Source organism: Ovis canadensis, chromosome 11 (genome assembly GCF_042477335.2).
Source record: "Ovis canadensis isolate MfBH-ARS-UI-01 breed Bighorn chromosome 11, ARS-UI_OviCan_v2, whole genome shotgun sequence".
Classification (NCBI taxonomy): domain Eukaryota; kingdom Metazoa; phylum Chordata; class Mammalia; order Artiodactyla; family Bovidae; genus Ovis; species Ovis canadensis.
The window spans coordinates 38,846,259-38,867,937 of record NC_091255.1 but is presented as its reverse complement, the minus strand read 5'-3'; the positions used below and the strand labels follow the sequence as shown (position 1 = coordinate 38,867,937).

At 42.2% G+C, this 21,679-nt stretch overlaps 1 protein-coding gene across 1 annotated transcript in view; it reads right to left on the bottom strand.

Moving 5' to 3' along the window:
• DNAH9 (dynein axonemal heavy chain 9) overlaps positions 1-21,679 on the bottom strand; it is a 285,692-nt gene that overhangs the window by 215,591 nt on the left and 48,422 nt on the right. Inside the window, exons 14-17 of the mRNA XM_069603577.1 lie at positions 20,577-20,818; positions 12,263-12,398; positions 8,823-9,019; positions 8,300-8,724 (exon numbers count right to left, since the gene is read on the bottom strand). Coding sequence (XP_069459678.1) covers positions 8,300-8,724; positions 8,823-9,019; positions 12,263-12,398; positions 20,577-20,818 — 1,000 coding nt within the window. The remainder of the gene's footprint in view (positions 1-8,299; positions 8,725-8,822; positions 9,020-12,262; positions 12,399-20,576; positions 20,819-21,679) is intronic.

Sequence of the window (21,679 nt, the reverse complement as noted above, 5' to 3'; positions counted from 1 at the left end):
GGCATTATTTCACGAAGAGAAGATTTTAATATCTGTTCTAGCAATGCAAAAATGATCACATCATGCTATGTTAGTGGGCAACTCCAGGAGAAAGAAGCTCATAATTTTACACAGGCTTTTATGTCAACTCTGACCTATGGCAAGAAGAAACAAACCATTATTCGCTGACAAATCAAAAGTTACCTCAAGCTCTTGTTGTCGTTTAATCAATAAGTCATAGTCTGACTCCTTGCGACCCTATGGTCTGTAGCCCGCCAGTCTCCTCTGGCCATGGGTTTCTCCAGGCAAGAATACCAAAGTGGGTTGCCGTTTCCTACTCCAGGGTATCGTTCCAACCCACGGATCGAACCCATGTCTCATGCATCTCCTGCATTGGCAGGTAGATTCCTTACTACTAATCTGGTAAACATATTCTGAAACTTGAAAAATGAATAAATTTTTAAAAATGAATTTGAGCAAAGAATGAGAGGGTATTAAAATGAGTAAGCAAAACTGTAAAATAACCAAATATAAGATCTAAAACTGGGAAGTACAATGAAAATTTAAAGCTCAATGAATGGATTAAACAGGAGATTCAGACAAAACTAAAAGAGAGAATTAGACTGCTGTTTGAATAAAGTGGACAAGTTATTCAACTGCAGTGAAGAAAGACAAAAAAAAAAAGAAAACTATGAAAATTGTTCAAAGACATGGGGGATATTTAAAAGCGCAATAAGAGGGCCAAAAGGATATAATAGAGAGAATGGGCAAGAAGCAATCTTTGAGGATATCCTGACTGAGAATTTCCTAGAATTAATGAAAGTCACCAAATATAATATCAAGGAAGTCCAACCAACTCGAGGTGAAATTAAGGTTTTTTAAAAACCCTGCATAAGTACTTCAATATGAATCTGCAGATTACCAAAAATGAAAAAGAAAATATTAAAATTAGCTGAAGAGCACAGACAGAATTTTATTTAAAAAAAAAAGTCTAGGCTAGTGGACCATGCAAGACCAAAAATGAACCCAGGACACAATGGAATAATATTTTCAATAAATTTACTAAAAGTATGTTATCCTAGAATTCTCTCTCCCACGAATGGATTTTTTTTAAGAATGAAGGCAAAATACATGCATTTTCAGACAAAGAAAGAATGAGAGTTTCACCAAAAGAACCTTTTAATGAGCCTTCTAACGGCTGTACTTCAGAGAGCACGTCAGTAATGTAGGAAGACGGAATGAGCAAAGATGTTGGCAAATTTTAATAAACAGTGAGTGTATAAAAATAAAGTATACTTTGTGGAATTTATATAAGTAAAAGAGTACAATTGAAATTAGTTGGAATTATAGGGTATAATTTGATGGATAAACAAGTGAGATCAAGCTATTCTGAAGTCCTTGTATTGGCTGTGGAGAGAGTAACAGTACTGATTAGTTTATTTATTTTAAGAATGTTTTTAAGAATAGCTATGGTTAACTATTAGAACAGAGGACTTAGATAGCACAACATCCAAATTAGTAGAAGGGAAAAAATGGAAAAGGAAAAAGGAAAAAGGAAAGAAAACATGAAAAAAAAATTCAATCCAAAAGCAGGCAAGAAAGAAAAATAAAAAGAACAAATAAAAGCTCACAATAAAATGGTACAAATGAACTCAAATACAGCACAATAGACATTAATGAGGAAAACCCTCCAGTTAAAAGATATTAAGGTAGATAAAACATTCAGTTCCATGCCAATTATGAAGATCTCCCCTAATACAAGGGCACAGAAAGATCGAAAGCCAGAGGGTAAGGTAAGAGACACCAGGCAAATGTCATACAAAGGAAACCGGTTTCGTTATATTAATACAAGACAAAACACACTTTAACACAAGAAATATAGCTAGTGATAAAAGATTTTTAATGTGTGGCTAAAATATTCAATTTTCCAGGAAGATACAAAAAGTCAAACTCCGTATGATCATATAACATAAAATAAACGAAACAAAAAAGGACAGAACTACAAGAAGTTGACACTCTACCATCAAAGTGGAAGATTTTTTAACAGTTATTTCAGTAATTGATAAATTAAGCAGACCAAAAAAAATGGCAGTGAGGTTGTAGTGGATTTGAAGAAAACGAGTTTGATCCAATAAGCATGCACAGAACATTATATCCAACAGTTATAGAATATATATCCTTTTAAAATGTGCACAGAATATTTATAGAAACTGACCAAATTCAACAAATTTCAGAAGCTTTTTATTACATATATCACTTTATCTGACTGCAATGGAATTGTTAGAAATTAATAACAGAAATGTAACTAGAAGAATCCATGTTTTAAGATTAAAAAGAGTATAAGCACATCTTAATGGATATTAAAAATATTTAGAGCTTTATTATAAAGAAAATCTACATACTAAGACCTGTGAGATGTAGATAAAATTGTACTTAGAAGGGAATTTATAACTTTAAGTGTTACATTAAAAAAGATGAAGACTCAAGATGAATAAGCAAAGCACACATCTTAAGTTAGTCAAAGGACAGAAAATAAACCCAAAGAAAGTAGAAGGAAATAATAAACACATAAGAAAAACTTATCAAAATAAAAATCAAATTATAATAAGTAAGATCAACAGGTTCATTAGGTAACTCTTTGTAAATCACTTGGAAGATTAATTAAGACGCCAGAAAGCACAATAGAAATGAATAGAAATCTAAAGAGGAACATCCCTAATACATAAACAGGTAAGAGAATAATACAAATTTCATGACAATAATATGAAGATTTACATGAAATGGATACATCCCTAGAAAAATATGACTTAGGAATAGAACTTAATATATCTATAAACATTAGAAAAATTACAGGTAACAATCCTGCCACAAAGAAAACACCAAGCCAGATGGTTCAATAGGATATTTAAATCAAACTTTCAAGGATCAGCGAATTTCAATCTTACACCAACTCTTACAGAGAATAAACAAGAAGGATTACTTCCTAACACATTTTAGGAAGCTAGCAAAACCACAGAGCAAGATCAGACAAAGACAATGTAGAAAGGGAAAACTGAAAGCCAGTTTCAGCAAACACAGACATGTCAGTGCTATATAAAATATCTGCAAACAAAACCAACCAATGGATATACTGAAAAAGACAATATTTTGTGTTTGGCTTATCTTAGTAACGATAGATTGGTCAGCATTAGAAACCAAAAAATATATTCACAACTTTAACATATTGAGGGAAAAAAACCAGAATTATGTTAATAGAGTTAGAAAAGGCACTTTAGAAAAATGTTATAACCATTTATGCTAAATCTTCTTAACAAACAGAAGTTTACATCTTTAATCAGATAAAGAGAATCCATAAAAAAGATACTCACAGAATATTATACCAGGTAATGAAATGTTGAAAGTGTCCCCTTTAAGATCAGGAACAAGAAAAGGACTTATTATCACTTTATCCGATATTATACTGACAGTCCTAGTCAGGGTGATCAGATAAATAGTGATAAATGCATTTTTTAAAAAATGGGAAGAAAAAATAAAATTTCCATACATTTGTAGATGATGATTATGTACATGGCAAATCCCAAAGAGTACACAAATAAATTATTAGAATTAACAAGCTACTTAGTAGAGCTCCTTGATACAAAATCAATGTACAAAAATCAGTTCATTTCTGTGGAAAATATGATTCTGAAATATGGTTTATACTAGGAAACAAAAAATAAAATATTAAGGAATAAATTTAAGATGTGAAAATGCTTTTAAAGGTAATGATTATAAAATTTCATTGAAAGACATTAAAGAAGATAAAGAGTGAGATAATATGCTCTTAGGAATACTCAATACTATGAAGAAGAAAATTCTACTATAGTCATGGCAAATATAATCGAAATCTCAATGGAATCTTTTCTTCTACAAACTGATTTTTAATGTATGTAAAATAGTAAGGGCCAAGAATTGTTGAGACATCCCTAATGAAACTGAAAATGGTGGGGACGCCACTGCTAGATGTCAAGATTTATTGTTGTAGTTCAGTCGCTAAGTTGTATCTGACTCTTTTCTGCCCCATGGACTATAGCCTTCCAGGCTCCTCCGTCCATGGGATTTCCCAGTCAAGAATACTGGAGTGGGTTATCATTTCCTTCTCCAGGGAATCTTCCTGACCCAGGGATCAAACCCGAATCTCCTGCATTGGCAGGCAGATTCTTTGCCACTGAGCCACCTGGGAAGCTAAGATTTATTACAGAGCTATGATAATTAGGACAGTTTCATATTAAGACAGGGACAGACAAAGAGGTACTTAACACAAAAAGTAAAACTTTTAGGTAAGGATATAGGAGAGTATCAGAGAAGACGATGGCACTCCACTCCAGTACTCTTGCCTGGAAACTCCCATGGATGGAGGAGCCTGGTAGGCTGCAGTTCATGGGGTTGCAAAGAGTCGGACACGACTTCACTTTCACTTTTCACTTTCATGCATTGGAGAAGGGAATGGCAACCCACTCCAGTGTTCTTGCCTGAAGAATCCCAGGGAGGGGGGAGCCTGGCGGGCTGCCGTCTGTGGGGTCGCACAGAGTCGGACACGACTGAAGTGACTTAGCGGCAGCAGCAGCATAGGAGAGTATCACTAGGATCTCAGGACAAGAAAGGGTTGATTTAACAAGAGAAAAGATGACAACACAGGGGAAAAGATGAACACATCTGGTTACATAAAAATGAACCCTTCAACAAAATATACCATAAATGCAGAGGGGAGACCGGCTGTAAAATGGGAGGCTAAATCTGCAATATATACAACTACCAAAGAATTAAAATATGTGTTACTTCCAAATATGAAAAAGGAAAAGATATAGTTCAATAAAAAATGGTCAAGAGCTATGAATAACCAAAGAAGAGGAAACACAATGACTCATCCAAAAGCACAGAAAGGTGAGCTACTTTATTCACAGAGTAATGTAAAATATTTATCACCATGAGATACCACTAAGCTCCCACCAGAAGGGCCAGCACTAAACAGTTTGTATCAAAAGGTGCCCAGGATGTGGGGCTACAGGCAGCTTCACACATGGCTGAGGCACCTGGCAGACAGCAGGCATTACATGCACTGACCCAGCAATTCCACTCTCAGGCATACATCCCAGAGGGATGCTGGCTTGAGTACACTGTGATATCTGTAGAAGAGAACTCATCGCAATCCTGTTGGTATGAAACCATCAGAACCAGCCATGTCAACCACTGAATGGATAGATAAACTGTGGCATATTCAGATGATGCGATACTCTGTAGCAGGGAAAATGAAGGAGCTACTGCTACACTCTCAACGTGGATGAATCTCAAGCATCAATGCTGAGAGAGAGAGACAGGACACAGAGAGATATACAGTCAAACAACACTGTTTCATTTTTGTAGCTTTAAAATGCAAATCTCAATATATGTATATCTGTGCATACAAATATATATATATGAAATAAAAGTCATGAAAAAAAATATATACATACATATGCATATACAAGTCATGAAAAAAGAATTAGATTACATTTAGGGCAGGGCTAACAACTGGCAGGGTAAAAGAGGGATTTAATCAGGGAAGAGTCCATAAGAGAATTTTATTTTTCACACTGTTTCAAACTTTATTTTTATTTTTTTTACATGTTTAATTTTGTATTGGAGTATAGGAAATGACAATCCACTCCAGTATTCTTGCCTGTAGAATCCCATGGACAGAGGAGCCTGACAGGCTACAGTCCATGGGGTCACAAACAGTCGGACACGACTGAGCGACTAACACACAGTATAGTCAATTAACAATGCTGTGATAGTTTCAGTGAACAGCAAAGGGGCTCAGCTGCATATATACATGTGTCCATTCTTCCTCAAACTCCCCTCTCATCCAGGCTGCCACATAACATTGAGCAGAGTTCCTATACAGTAGGTCCTTGTTGGTTATCCACTTTAAATACAGCAGTGCATACAAGTTCTTCCATAAGGGAATATTAAAATGTAGCTAATGTCCTGTTTCTTCACTGGCTAAGGAAAATCTGAGTATTTGTTTTAATATTTTTCTCTAAATCTTATGTATATTACATTTTATAATAAAACTTCTTGAAGAGAGAGGACAGAAGACAAAAAAAGTATAGGGATCAAGTATAGAGACCCTTTTGAGGAACTGTGCTGTGAAGTAGGGTGCACAGAAAGGGTGCCAGGGCCGAAGGACTCCTGGGATTGTGTTCCTTTCTTTCTTTCTTTCATTTTTGTTTAAGAGGCCAGATAGGACAATATATTTGCATGATGGGGAGAATGAATGAAGGGAGTGTTTAAGGAGGTCAGTCTTCGAGTAGATAAGAAGAAGGCTACAGATAGAAAAGCAGCTTATTCACTGTAAGAAAAGAGGTAGTTGAACGTACAGCTTCAAATGCAGGTAGGTTGGTAGATTTATTGGTGAAAAGCTGAGTTAGTTCTCTGGTGATTGGTTCTCATTTTCCAGAGAAATGAGAGGCGAGGCTAAAAGGGCAGACAAGATATTTGAGGTTTAGGGGAAGAGAGGGAAAAAAGCATCTGGAGGAGTCGGGAAGCATACGTGAAAATGTTCAGAGCTTGCTTGAAGTTTATGTTCACAAATTTAACCTGAGATTGGTCAGAACACTGGTGTGTTTCTCCTTCATCAGGATGAATTGCTCGGGTACAGACGTGGAGTGCTGAGATCAGACAGTCAGGGTTTTACAAGGTGGGGACAGGGCTGGGGAGCAACTGTGATAAACACTGAGCCGTCCTGATCAAGTGTCGGGAACAGTGGATTGGAAACACTGATGGGTCTGAAGAACTTTGCACAACAGCGCTGCCAAGTAAGAGAGCTGGAAAGACCCCAGGTGGTGGTCAGGGGACAGAGAGTTTGAAGGGGAAGCCATGAATTTGCTCACCTTTCCCTCCACTCCACCAAGAGCACAGCACAGAACAGGGGGGCGGGGAGGGAAAGGCATTGGAGAGAGAGGTCGAGAAAACAAGAGGCAGGTGTGATGAAGACACCCTGTGGATGCTGAGTCACTGAGGATGATTATCAGCAGAAGGACGGGAGAGGGGGACTGAGCCGGACAACGTGACCCTCAACGAAGGGGCGGCATTACTAAGAGCTTGGCCAGTGACTGCAGCCGAGACAGGTGGCAGTTGGTACCATCTGGTAGAACTCAGTGGAGATGGTGATTTTGAGAGAGGACAGGGGTGGAAGAGTCTGGAGGCCACACTGAAGGGCAAGTGTATCTCATCTACCTGTAGGCCCAGCAGTAGGCTTTGAGAGTCTAGTGCTGGGCTGGTGGAGTTGGGAGGGGGTCCAAGTCCATGGGGGAACAGGCAGACTTTCAGATCCAGTCAGTTGCACAGCTAGAGTTCTGAGAAGGACAATGTTTGGGAGGGAGCAGAAGGTAGTATTCATCACAGGACAAGTCCACCCAGGAGAAAAGCCCTCTTCATTTGTCAGGGAATCACTGACTTCCTCATAAGCCAGCACTCTATTGCTCATGTTCTATGGGAACATCTGGTCTTCAAGGTCACACCCGTGCTCAACCCTGATGGTGTCTACCTGGGCAATTACAGGGGCTCTCTGATGGGGGTCAATCTGAACCATCACTGGCTGGACCCCTCTCCCTGTGCCCACCCCACCCTGCATGGGGTGAAGCAGCTTATCACCCAGATGTACCAAGCCCCAGAGCCGCAACTACTGACGCCTGCACACCCTAGAGATCATGCTCTGCAACAAGAGAAGCCACTGCAGTGAGAAGCCCTCATACTGCAGCCAGAGAGCAGCCCCCACTCTCCGCAACTAGAGAAAAACCCCGCACAGCAATGGAGACCCAGCACTGCCATAAATAAATAAAATTATAAGGGAAAAAAAGGCATCAGGGGCATGTAGGTGTAGGGACTTCCATGCTGCACAGCTGGATAATCTGAGACAAGGAGTAAATGGGAGAAATAAAATCTAAAAGACTCATTAGACACCCTCCGCTTCTCAGGCTTATAGAAATTTCGCAGTCAGAGTTGTGCAGGAAGGGTTGACCTGCTATTATTGTCTCGAACAGTATTTACTGTGTACTGGGCGCCTTTTGGACACTGGACGCCGGATAGAAAACAAAACAGGAAGAGGCCAGGTCTGATGGACAAACGAGAGGACAGGACTAAAGTTACTGCTGGTGTCCAAAAGCTTGGAACATCCATCTAGCTGTTCTAAGTTTTCATTTAACCAGTGAACCTATGGGGGGAAATGTCAAATCGATTGAAAACATGGTGTTCCCGACAGCCCAGGAAGCTGGAGGAAAAACTAGACGGACCCTGTTACCTGTGGGTGACATGGTCCACGAGATGCTGTTTGAACGTGAGGCTCCACTTTTTGATTATATTCAGCAGAGATGCTTTAAAGGGCCGCGCGTCGATCTTCATCCAGCTGTCAAACACCTGGACGGGCTCCAGCCTGCACACATCCTCATGGAGCTTCTCGTAGGAGTCGATCTGCGCCCTGAACTGATGCAGGAGGGGAGGATTCTCTGGGATGCCGTCCTCGGCGTGGGCTTCCATCTCCTCGGCTGTGAGCACGCGCCCGTACACCAGAAACTGGCCCAGAGCCTCCTTCCGGTCCTCCGTGTAGAGGTAGGAGTACTGGCTGAGGGTGCTCCGATAGTCGCCGCAGAGGGCCATCGTGGCCTGCACCCGCCCCATCAGCTCGGCCCGCAGGCCCGCCAGGTCAGCCCTGGCCTCCAAGTCCACCTGGGGGAGCAAGGTGGCAATGGAGGGGTGACATTAGCATTTCACAGGTGCCTTCAGGTCTGATGGGAGGGCAGGCAAGATGCTCGCAGAGCCAGTACCTGATAGTGGGGAGAGCCGTTCTCAGGAGAAAGCCGGGGCACCAAGGATGCTATGCTAAAGATGCTGGTGACGAGACCCTCCACCAGGTCGTAGAAGCTGCCCTTCACGCCAGGCTCCAGCGATGGACGGAAAACCAGTTCTGGGATAGCTAAGCTCAGCTGGGCTTCAAATATCGGGGTGAGTCCTGCCTTACATTCTGAAACACAAAGAAAACAAACAGAAGAGAGTGGGTAAGTGGCAAAAATACAACACTGATTTGAAAGCTCTCTGAGCGTTTCTTTCCTTTAGAGTTGCTGTTTCAGTCTGAGGAAACAGAAATATAAACTTTGCTAAAACCCCAGAAAAGGTGAAGGTGGCAGTCCCCGCTGGCATTTTGAACAGGCTAATTCCCTGTGCACAGCTGTCCTGGAATTGCTGTTGTTGTTCAGTTGCTCAGCCGTGTCCCACTCTGTGACCCCATGGATGCAGTATCCCAGGCTTCCCTGTCCTCTACCATCTCCTGAAGTTTGCTCAGATTCATGTTCATTGAGTTGATGATGCCATCCAACCATCTCATCCTCTGTCATCCCCTTATCCTCCTGCTCTCAATCTTTCCCAGCATCAAGGTCTTTTCCAATGAGTCGGCTCTTCACATCAGGTGGCTAAAATATTGGAGCTTTGGCATCAGGGCATGGCAGGGCATTTACTCTCCTTGTCCTCAGAGGGCACGTCCTGTGACTGATCAACCCAAGCCGGAACGCTTCCACGTTCCCAAAGCTTCCCGTGGGGGCAGTACGGCCTCTGGCTGAGGTGTTGGTTTTGCAAAGCCAGTTTCTTGGAAGCAGCAGACATCATCCTAAGCACAAACCAGGCAATTCCATCGGCAGCCACTAGGGGAACAAGGGTGTGCTTGTCCAAGGTCGTGTAGGCTTGGCAAAAAAGGGCAGTCACAATCCCTCCCCATCTGCTCCTTTTCTGTAAAAACAGGACTTGTTTTAATTCTGTAGTCCTGTAGTGATAAAAATTTTAAAAACAGTATAAATAATTAACAAATCCCTGATTACTTGCTAGACTAAACTGCCTTGCTAAATTTAAATCAAAATATAATATGGAACAAGATGTTCCAAGTACAAGATAAATGCTTAGACTCTTATTAATGACCACTTATTTTCTTATACATATGTATTTTAGGTAAGAAGTGGATTTATTTCTTTAGTTTTTTTAATTGGAGGATAATCACTTTACAATGCTGTGTTGGCTTCTGCCATACAACACCACAAATCAGTCATAATTATATATATCTCCCCTCCCTCATGAGCCTCCCTCTTCTCAAAAAGTAGCTCTATTTAGAGAGAAATACAGTCCACAGAGAGAGTTTGGGCCTTTGCAGAAGGCGAGTGTGGTGTGCTCAGTTGCTCCAGCTGTATCTCTTTGTCACCCTGTGGACTGTGGCCCACCAGGCTGCTCTGTCCACGGAATTCTCCAGGCAAGAATACTGGAGTGGGTTGCTGCGTCCTCCTTCAGGGGATCTTGCTGACCCAGGGATCGAACCTGCATCTGTTGCGTCTGCTGCTTGGCAAGCGGGTTCTTGACGACTGGCGCCACCTGGAGAGCTCCACAGGAGGCCATAATCCCTACGCCAGATGCAATACCGACACAACCACTGTGCAAACTGGATGGCCCTGGTGGTTCCACATCCTCGGCACAAGCGAGTCTCTGTAAGAGCTGAGAAAAGGAAGAAGGTTTCCAGACGGAGTGGGCAGCAGTTAACCCAGGCAAGGTCTGGATTCTGAGAGGTGGCTGGGAAGCCAGACCAAGCCATGGGAATGGCACTGAACCGGTTTGCCCAAGTGTGAGAGGTGGAGACGGTAAGGTGGACCAGGTGACTGAAGTTGTCCAGCTGGGCGATGGTGAAGGGTCACGGCGGCTTTCCTCTTAGAGGCCATTCTCTTCAGGCTCCTTCACCTCCCTTTGATAACCAGCACTGTCTCATTTCAACCGTAGCTCAGGTGGCTACTAAGGCCAGCTCCTGCCCCTTAACTGCCGATACACTGTGGAGGGTGTGTGTTCCCTTCCTCCTCCTTCCATGGAGGGAAGATGACTTTGGCAACCATCCCCTGTCCTCACCCTCTTGCTCCCTGGCTCTTCTTCCCATGAGAGGAGGACAAGCGACACATCAGACAGCCCAGATCCGGAAGGCTGGACAGACACTGACCCGGGGCAAGTCCCTTGTGCAGTGCCTACACTCGAGTGTGGCTGAAGCATCTTCCTAGAACTTCTAGAGGAGATCTGAGTGACGAGTCTCCGAGCTCCACTATCAGACGAGGCTGGGTCAGTTCACTAAGATGAGTGCCACTGGCACTGGTCCCTAGGAACCAGCTCTCCAGTCTCCGCACCTGTGTTCACTGCCCGAGGCTCCAGAAGGCGACCTCCCACCTTGTTGACTAGGCCTGAGCCCATTTCCTGCTTCTGTGTCTCCTTGTGCTGTGAAAGCAGAGACCTTGCCTCCAACCTCAGTCACTCCACCTACCAGGACCATGGGGTGCAGCTATCCCAGCGCCGGCCTCGCTCCTCTCTGCGTCGTCAGCGTCTTACAGGGCTGGATACTCAAATCTGGTCTCAGCCCACCTATTCTAACTCTGCATTTAATTTCTCTCCTTGGGTTCTACTCAGCACCTTAACCTCTCATCTCACCTCATCCTTCAGTCTTGCTGAGCATGTCAGAATCTACCAGAATGTGAAAGGTTTAATTCAACTTTATTTTTGAACTCTTCTCCCCTTTCCATCCCATCATTTACTAACCTTTACTATAAAATCTTTGGCCCTGTGTATCGACCATAAATTTGAAGCCCTTAGCTATCTTTTAACAGCTTCAAAGAATGCCCACTGCCTCCTTAATATACCTTTCCCGTCTGAACACTATCTCATCCCCAGCTTCTTGTCTCTCTTTTTTTTTTTTTTACACAGAAAAACATCTGTTTCTTCTACATAAGCCAGCTGCTACAAACTCCCTGTGTCCTCAAAAGGCCACAGAGATAGAGTGCATTCGGCTTAAACCATGAAACTTATTTATTTATTTTGGCCATGCCATAAGGTGTGTGGGTCTCAGTTCCCCAGCCAGGGATCAGACTCAGGCCCCTCACATTGGAAGTGCAAAGTGTTAGCTACTGACTTCCAGGGAGGTCCCTAGAGTAAATCAGCTTTTACGTTTTTACCTTGGCTATGGGTTTCACTGTGTTAGAGCCTGGTTTAGCATCTGGGTTTTGGAGAGGGAGAAGTGTTTTATCTTTGAACAATTTACAGACATAAGGCCTTTTCTATTTTACTGTGTACACTTCACAAAATGTTCACACCTTTTGGGAAAAGTCACAGAGCACTCAATGGCACTTCACTGTAACTCAACAGATGCTACGACTATTACCTTCCCAGTAATAACCCACATCCATAAGCCACTAAATACCAGTATTTTCCAGGAGGTACTTGAGGGAACACTCAATGGCAAGAAAGAACCCATCCAGCAACATATCGTCAATGTAGTTGACATAAGTTTTCCAGATGCCAGAAGTTGAATCTGCTGAAAGAAGACCCAGGTTTTCCTACAAAATAAAGAAGAGCAGATATAAACCATGTTTAATAATATGCAAGGACTGCTCGTATCATCATGAATGGGAATGAAGACAACACACAGAGAAAAACTGCACCGTTATGAAGAGTCTTCTATTACAGGCAGACCTTGGCTATATTGTGGGTTCGGTTCCAGTCCACAGTAATAAAGCCAATACTGCAATAAAGTCAGTCACACGAAGTTTTTGGTTTCCCAGTTATGTTTACACTATACTTTAGTCTATTAAGTGTGCAATATTATGTCTACAAACAGAATATTCATATCTTAATTAAAAATACTTTATTGCTAAAAAATGCTGTCTATCACCTGAGCCTTCAGGAAATCATTATCTTTTCACAATAGTATCAAAGATCACAGACGCAAAGTATGATGATAACGAAAAAGTGTGAAATATTGTAAGAATTGCCAAAAATTTGACAAGAGAAAAATTGCATGGCTAGACTTTTCTCAGTGCAAGGTTGCAATAAACCATCAATTGCAAAACAAAACAAAAAACAAACACAGTACCTGTGAAGCACAATGAAATGAGAGATGCCTGCATGCGTGTATCAGATCCATTCCTATCTAACACGTGCAACCCTTGCTTGAAAGGAACACAAAGTTAAGCCATGAAGGAAATATGATGTTGCAACCTCTCCCTGAGAAAGGAGGATGGGGTCAGGCCAGCTTCTCAGGAGGGATGCTGACGGATGCAGCGTGTGCCTCGTAGATGCTGGCTGACACTGCAGAGGAAGCTGCATCAGAGCAGAAGGCAGGGCGGGCAGAAGAATGAATACTACAGGCAGAGAGCATTACAGTTCAAGACATAAGAAATCTAGGTTCAAGCAAGTCAAGCATTTCCTAGAAAAGGAGAAATATTTCTTTCTAAGGAGAAATAAACTGGAGCGAATCCCACCACTGGGTATATATCCAGACAAAGCTCTAATTCGAAACGATCCAGGCATCTCAATGTTCATAGCACCACTATTCGCAATAGCCAAGACAGGAAGCAACCTACATGTCCACTGACAGATGAATAGATGAAGATGTGGTGCATAGTTATGATGGAATACTACTCAGTCATAAAAAAGAATGAAATCATGCCATTCGCAGCAGCGTGGATGAGCCTAGAGATTATCACACTGAGTGAAATTAGTCAGAAAGAGAAAGACAAATACCATATGATGTCACTTATACGTGGAATCTAAAACATGACACCAATGAACTTATCTGCTAAACAGAAACACACTCACAGACACAGAGAAGAGACTTCTGGTTGCCAAGGGGGAGTGGTGGGGGAAGCATGAATCGGAGTTCAGGGTTAGCAGGTGCAAACTATGATATAGCGGATGGATGAGCAACAGGTCCTACTGTACAGCACAGGGAACTTATTCAGTATCCTGTAATAAACCGTAATGCAAAAGAATATGAAATAGAATATGTACATATAACTGAATCCCTCTGCTGTATAGCAGAAACTAACACAACATTGTAAATCAATCATACTTCAATAAAATAAACAGAAAGAGAAATGAGTTGGAGAGTATTGTCGGCATTTAACTAAAAACTTTTATCGTACTGAGTGACTTGGAAAAGGCACACACAGAAACAAACACATAGGCTGTCTCTCCTTTTTACACAGTACAGTCTCCGACCTGGCAGTATGGCAAGTATCAGTCCAGTTCAGTTCAGTTCAGTCGCTCAGTCGTGTCCGACTCTTTGAGACCCCATGAATTGCAGCATACCAGGCCTCCCTATCCATCACCAACTCTCGGAGTTCACTCAAACTCACGCAAACTCACGTCCATCGAGTTGGTGATGCCATCCAGCCATCTCATCCTCTGTCATCCCCTTCTCCTCCTGCCCCCAATCCCTCCCAGCATCAAAGTCTTTCCCAATGAGTCAACTCTTCACATGAGGTGGCCAAAGTACTGGAGTTTCAGCTTTAGCATCATTCCCTCCAAAGAAATCCCAGGGCTGATCTCTTTTAGAATGGACTGGTTGGATCTCCTTGCAGTCCAAGGGACTCTCAAGAGTCTTCCCCAACACCACAGTTCAAAAGCATCAATTCTTCAGCGCTCAGCTTTCTTCACAGTCCAACTCTCACATCCATACATGACAACTGGAAAAACCATAGCCTTGACTAGACAGACCTTTGTGTATAGGTGTCCCATTTACTCACCATCATTTTCATCATTCAGCCTTTTTTACAGTAACTTTCCATTCATCATATATCTTCAAAAAAGTGGCTACCACTTCGCAAAAGCAAATTTTCTAGGTGACTCACAGTTACCCCTTTCGGAAACACTGCCAGATTGTAAATCTCCTTTTTCTGCTTTTAAATGTCAAAACTCTAAAAGCTTCTAAAATGCATTACCTACACCTTTCCTTCCTGAGAATTTTAAAGAGTCAGTGGGAGTCCGTCATCTGCAAACGATAGCGCAGTGACAGTGTAGAGTGGCCCCAGGTGTTACGAGGGTGTTCACGTCGGTCTGCTTCTACAGTTGACTTGCAGTTGTTCTAACTGCCTTGTAGAGCGGTTCTATATCTTTCCTACTGTCACCACATCAAGACAGCTAACTGTACCTTTCTACATCAAATCTACTATGGTACAAGGAGCAAATATGTTGGAATTTGCTATAAACCAGGAAGAAATAGCTCAAGTTTCTGATACTAGCTAAGACAGAAGAATGAGCTCAGACTTTCCCTTCTGCTACAAACAACTACAGAACTGGATACAAGAAATAATTATTTGGGCAACTGGATAACAGTATTGGGATACGATCTTGAAGACAAAGGAAAATTCAAGGTGAGCTTCACAACCACCTGACTTTCTATCTGGAGGCAGTTTCCAAAGCATGGCATAAAGAAGTGGACATCAATTAGAGCACCCTTCCTACTGGACAGGAAAAGACAGAAATTGGGATTTGCTGAGGCTGCTGAGTCCTCTTGGGTCTCTGACTGAGCATTAAGCTGTACGTATTTAGGGCAAGATTCTGCAAGGCTAGGCAGAGAACAGTTGCTGGAGGCTCTAAGTTGAATGGGTTTGTGAAGGTCATACAGTGCTGGAAAATGTTAGTGTTTTATCAGAAATAATGAAAAGATAACAGATAACCCAGGACTTCAGTTGAGACCCCAGAAATGCAATGCTTTAGGATTAGAGCTCTATTCTAGAGTAAGGCTTCTTTAGACTCTCCCCAAGGAAGCTTAAAATAAGGCTTCAACAGGATCAAGCTGACCACCAGTGAGTTAACTGCCTACTGAAACAAAACCATCAATTCTTTAAGGGAAATATAACACCCAGATTACAAAGTGGCATCCAACATGTCTAGAATATAATAAAAAAATTACTAGACATGCTGAGAAGCAGGAAAATGTGACATTTAACCAAGAGAGAAAATAATCAGTAAAAACACTTAGAAAATAACTATCATACCAATCCTGGGATGTTTATTCCTTAGACTTATTTTATGAGAAAAAATAAACTTCCTTCACATTAAAAAAGACTCAGGAAATAAAACAGATGTTGGAATTAGTAGATGAGAATGTTATAATTTGATTAAAAACTCCTCCAACTTGGTGAAAAACAGATAAAAATATCACAAACTTCAAGCAGCCTGAATACAAAGAAAAGTTATTTATGCACATCATGGTTAAATGAAAAAGATACAAAGAATTTATTAAAAAAAATCTATTTAGAATCTATTGAAAGGAGCCTGAGAAAAACATTACCTATAAAGGGACAAAGATATACATTGTGCTGGCTTCTCATCATAAAGTTTGGAGGATAGAAGATTATGAAATGACTTCCGAAAGGAAAATAGAACTGTCTACACAGAATTTCATATTCTGTGAAACTCTTCTTCAAAAACAAAGGTGAAAGAAGGGCACTTTCAGATAAACAAAAACTGAGAGATTGTGTCATCACCAGATCTGAACTGCAAGAAATACTAAAGGAAGTTCTTTGGGCCAAAGAGAAATGAGCATAGATGTTAACTCAATTCTACAGAAGTGAAAAACAAGCCTGGAAATGGTGGCTATGTGGGTAAATACAAAACACTATGAAGATTTCCCCCAAAAGTTTTTAAAACACAAAATTACAATATTCTACTGCGGGGTATATCTCATACACACACATGCATGTACATAGGAACACTGCAAAAGATGGCCGGGTACTCTGAATTGTTGCCAGCTTCCCATGTGTGCTGTGTGCTGTGATAGGCCCCTTCAGTCACGTCTGACTCTTTGCTCATTCATCATTCATTCTAGCTTCAGTAACTGGTAGAACAAATAGAGGAAAAAACTGAGGAATCACACAGATGATCTGCACAATACTGTCGACCACTTTGAACTAGCTGACATTTTAGAGAACACTGCACCCAGCATTTAAAGAATAAACATATTGTCAATTGCATAAGTAACATCCAGTAAGACAGACCATGAAGAAAAGTGAAAGTGTTAGTTGTTCAGCTGTCTGACTCTCTGTGACCCCATGGACTGTAGCCTGCCAGAGTCCTCTGTCCAAAGAATTCTCCAGGCAAGAATACTGGAGTGGGTAGCAATTCCCTTCTCCAAGGGATCTTCCCAACCCAGGGATCAGACCTCCATCTCCCGCATTGCAGGTAGACTTTTCACTGTCTGAGCCATCAGGGAAGCCCAAGATAGACTATAGTCTAAATCATACAGCAAGAATTGATGAATTCCTAATAACTGAAATGTAACAGTTTAAAACAAAATCATAACATTCGATTGTGGGGTATATCTTATCCACACACATGCACATACACAGCAGCACTGCAAAAGATGGCCAGGCAGTTTGAATTGCTGCCAGGTTCCCACGTGTGCTGTGTGTTTCCTCTGCCTACAGCGGAATTACACAGTATCAATTTCATTAAGCTGCCCAGGTGGTAGCTTACTTTGAGCAAAGTAATGCTCAAAATTCTCTAAACCAGGCTACAACAGTATGTGAACTGTGAACTTCCAGATGTTCAAACTGGATTTAGAAAAGGCAGAGGAACCAGAGATCAAATTGCCAACGTCCATTGGATCATTGAAAAAGAGAAAGAGTTCTAGAAAAACATCGACTTCTGCTTTATTGACTACGCCAAAGCCTTTGACTGTGTGGATCACAACAAACTGTGGAAAATTCTTCAAAAGATGGGAATAATAGACCACCTGACCCACTTCCTGAGATATCTGCATGCAGGTCAAGAAGCTACAGTTAGAACTGGCCATGGAACAACAGACTATTTCCAGATTGGGAAAGGAGTAAGTCAAGGCTGTATATTGTCACCCTGCTTATTTAATTTCTATGCAGAGTACATCATGAGAAATGCTGGACTGGATGAAGCACAAGCTGGAATCAAGATTGCTGGGAGAAATATCAATAACTTCAGATATGCAGATGACACCATACTTGTGGCAGAAAGCAAAGAACTAACGAGCCTCTTGATGAAAGTGAAAGAGGAGAGTGAAAAAGTTGGCTTAAAACTCAACATTCAGAAAACTAAGATCATGGCATCTGGTCCCATCACTTCATGGCAAATAGATGGGGAAAGAAAGGAAACAGTGAGAGACTTTATTTTGGGGGGCTCCAAAATCACTGCCAACCTAGATAGCATATTAAAAAGCAGAGACATTACTTTGCCAACAAAGGTCCATCTAGTCAAGGCTATGGTTTTTCCAGTGGTCATGTATGGATGCGAGAGTTGGACTATAAAGAAAGCTGAGCACCGAAGAACTGATGCTTTTGAACTGTGGTGCTGGAGAAAACTCTTGAGAGTCCCTTGGACTGCAAGGAGATCCAATCAGTCCACCCTAAAGGAGATCAGTCCTGGATGTTCATTGGAAGGACTGATGATGAAGCTGAAACTCCAATACTTTGGCCACCTGTGCGAAGAGCTGACTCATTTGAAAAGACCCTGATGCTGGGAAAGATTGAGGGCAGGAGGAGAAGGGGATGACAGAGGATGAGATGGTTGGATGGCATCACTGACTCAATGGACATGTGTTTCGGTGGACTCCAGGAGTTAGTGATGGACAGGGAGGCCTGGCATGCTGTGGTCCACGGGGTCACAGAGTCAGACAAGACTGAGCGACTGAACTGAACTGAAAATCACTGCAGACAGTGACTGCAGCCATGAAATAAAAAACTTGCTCCTTGGAAGAAAAGTTATGGCCAACCTAGACAACATATTAAAAAGCAGAGACATTACTTTGCCAACAAAGGTCCATCTAATCAAAGCTTTTCCAGTAGCTTTTCCAAAGGTTTTTCTAGTAGTCACGTATGGATGCGAGAGTTGGACTATACAGAAGGCTGAGCACTGAAGAATTGATGCTTTTGAACTGTGGTGCTGGAGAAGACTCTTGAGAATCCCTTGGACTGCAAGGAGATCCAACCAGTCCATCCTAAAGGAGATCAGTTCTGAATATTCATTGGAAGGCGTGCTGCCGTCCATTGGGTCGCAGAGAGTCGGACAAGACTGAGCAGTTGCTCAGTGAAGTGAACTGAACCCAGGTGGTGGAGGTGGTTTAATCACTGAATTGTCTCCAACTCTTCGAAACCCCATGGACTGTAGCCCACCAGCTTCCTCTGTCCATAGGATTTCCCAGGCAAGAATACTGGAGTGGGTTGCTATTTCATTCTCCAGGGGATCTTTCTGATCCAGGGATCAAACCTGCATCTCCTATGCATTGCAGGCTAATTCTTTACCACTGAACCACCTGGAAAGCCTAAGCTATCCAGAGAAGTTCCAAATACACGGAAATTAAACAATATACTCCTAAATGACCTCTGAGTTAAAGAACAAATCACAAGAGAAAAAGTTTAAAATTGAAATGAGAATGACAATGAGGCAGAACAAATTTGGAGAATGAAACTGAAGAAGTAGTATGAGAGAAATTTATATCATCAAACATTTGTATTAGAAAGGAAGACAGGCTTGGAATCAATATGCTTAAGTTCCTACCCTCACAGGCTAGAAAAGAAGGATTGAGCAAAGTAGTCCCAAATAGACTAGAAAGAAAGAAATGATAAAGAATAGATTAGTAAACTAGAAAACAGACAAAATTTAAAAGGTCAAAAGTACAACATTTTATTGGTCTTCAAAAACCACAGAAAACCCAAAGATAACAACTGATTCACTACTGACTCCGTGTGAGATCAACCCATGAGAACTGCCCCACGGCCTCTTCAGTAGGCCTGGAGCTGGTGGCCATTCATGACTTACAGCTCTTTTCCTTTGTCCATCTCGGGTGATAAGACACAAGGATCCCTGCTCACAATGCAGGGCAGAGCCTTACCGCATGAAGGGCATGCAAGCTCAGTTGCTAAGTCACGTCCTACTCCTTTGCGACCCCATGGACTGTAGCCCACCAGGCTCCTCGGTCCAAGGGATTTCCCAGGCATGAATACTGGAGTGGGTTGCTATGTCCTCCTCCAGGGGCTTTTCCTGACCCAGGGATGGAACCTGTGTCTCCTGCATCGGCAGCTGGGTTCTTCACCTCTGAGCCACCGGGGAAGAGCAGTGCTCTGCCTTTTTCCTTCTCTTTATCGAGTGCATCTTGCGTCTCTCCAGGCTCAGTAGGGCTAGGTCATGAAGACGATGCTGGAGGGCCACACTACGTTGTGTGGATGAGTTCGGGGGGCTTCCCTGATAGCTCAGCTGGTAAAGAATCCACCTGCAATGCGGGAGACCTGGGTTCGATCCCTCGGTTGGGAAGATCCCCTGGAGAAGGGAAAGGCCACCCACTCCAGTATTCTGGCCTGGAGAATTCCATGGACTGTATAGTCTACAGGGTCGCAGAGTCGGACACAACTGAGCGACTTTCACTTCACTCACAGTGCAGTAGATAATTTAGGATTCTGCACTCGGCATCTCCTTCTACCTGTTGGGGTTTTGTGTGTGACGTTAAGGTGTATGGCAACTAAGTGGTGTCACTATTAAGATAGCTTTAATGTTGACACACTGATACCAGAATGTGACTTGGCACTCTCTCCACCCATTAGTTTTAGCTTTCTTCTGCTATCAGTTTTAACTTCTACCAATGACTGCAGAAGACACAGCATCTATTGGTTGTTCTAATTCCCAAATCACTTTTAGTACCCAAACACTCTCCTTGGCACTTTTCCTGGACTGGTGGGATGTGTGCCTGAAAGGCTGGTTATTACCTGCACAAGGGCATGGATCTTCAGGCCAGATTCTTTGATGTGACAGTAATATTTTTCCACTCGATCATGCTGATCATCCATAGAGAGAAGGCATTCCTTTTTCCCATCTTTTCTTTTAAATATTGGTGACATCCATGTTTTCATGATGCTCTGAATCTCTTCCACATTGTCTTTAGTTTTCTGAATTCTTTGTTCGAGATCATGAATACTATTGGTGATCTGAATGACATAATCCCAAATACCTGCTCCCCAAAAGAAACAGCATTAATTGAAATAGCTTATAGTGGCAGAGCAAAAGGTGTGACTGCTCCAAAAGACAGGGATTTCATACTTGTGGGTTTTATAAGACTTTTCTGCACAGGCTAGTTTGTCATCATCAGAGCTTTTTCCATCCTAGCTACATCATTAAGCCACCCCTTACGCTAACCCTGGTTACATGTTCTTTGAGGGTGGGGGAGGTGTTCCCCTATAACTCACAGATCATAGTCTCCCCCACAGTCCTGCACATAGAACCCTGCATGTATTAATCAGTCAATGAACATTTATGGCATTGAAGTGAAGTGAAGTGGCTCAGTAGTGTCCGACTCTTTGCGACCCCATGGACAATAGCCTACCAGGATCCTCCGTCCATGGGATTTTCCAGGCAAGAATACTGGAGTGGGCTACCATTTCCTTCTCCAGGGGAACTTCCTGACCCAGGGATCAAACCCGGGTCTCCTGCATTGTAGGCAGATACTTTACCGTCTGAGCCACCAGGGAAGCCACTTCCAATTCCAATTATGGAACTGAGCTGAAGGGTATAAGAAAAGTAAGTGCATAGTTCCCTTATTTAAGATGCTTTTGGTTCAGTTAAGAATAAGTCTTCCCTTGGGCTTTCCTTGTGGCTCAGTTGGTAAAGAATCTGCCTGCAATGCGGGAGATCTGTGTTCGATCCCTGGGTTGGGAAGATCCCCTTGAGAAGGGAAAGGCTACCCACTGTAGTATTCTGGCCTGGAGAATTCCATGGGGTTGCAAAGAGCTGGACACGACTGAGTGACTTTCACTTTCACTTTCTAAGAAAAAGTAATGAAAGTAGAAAGAAGAAAAAAATAAACCACCCAGAA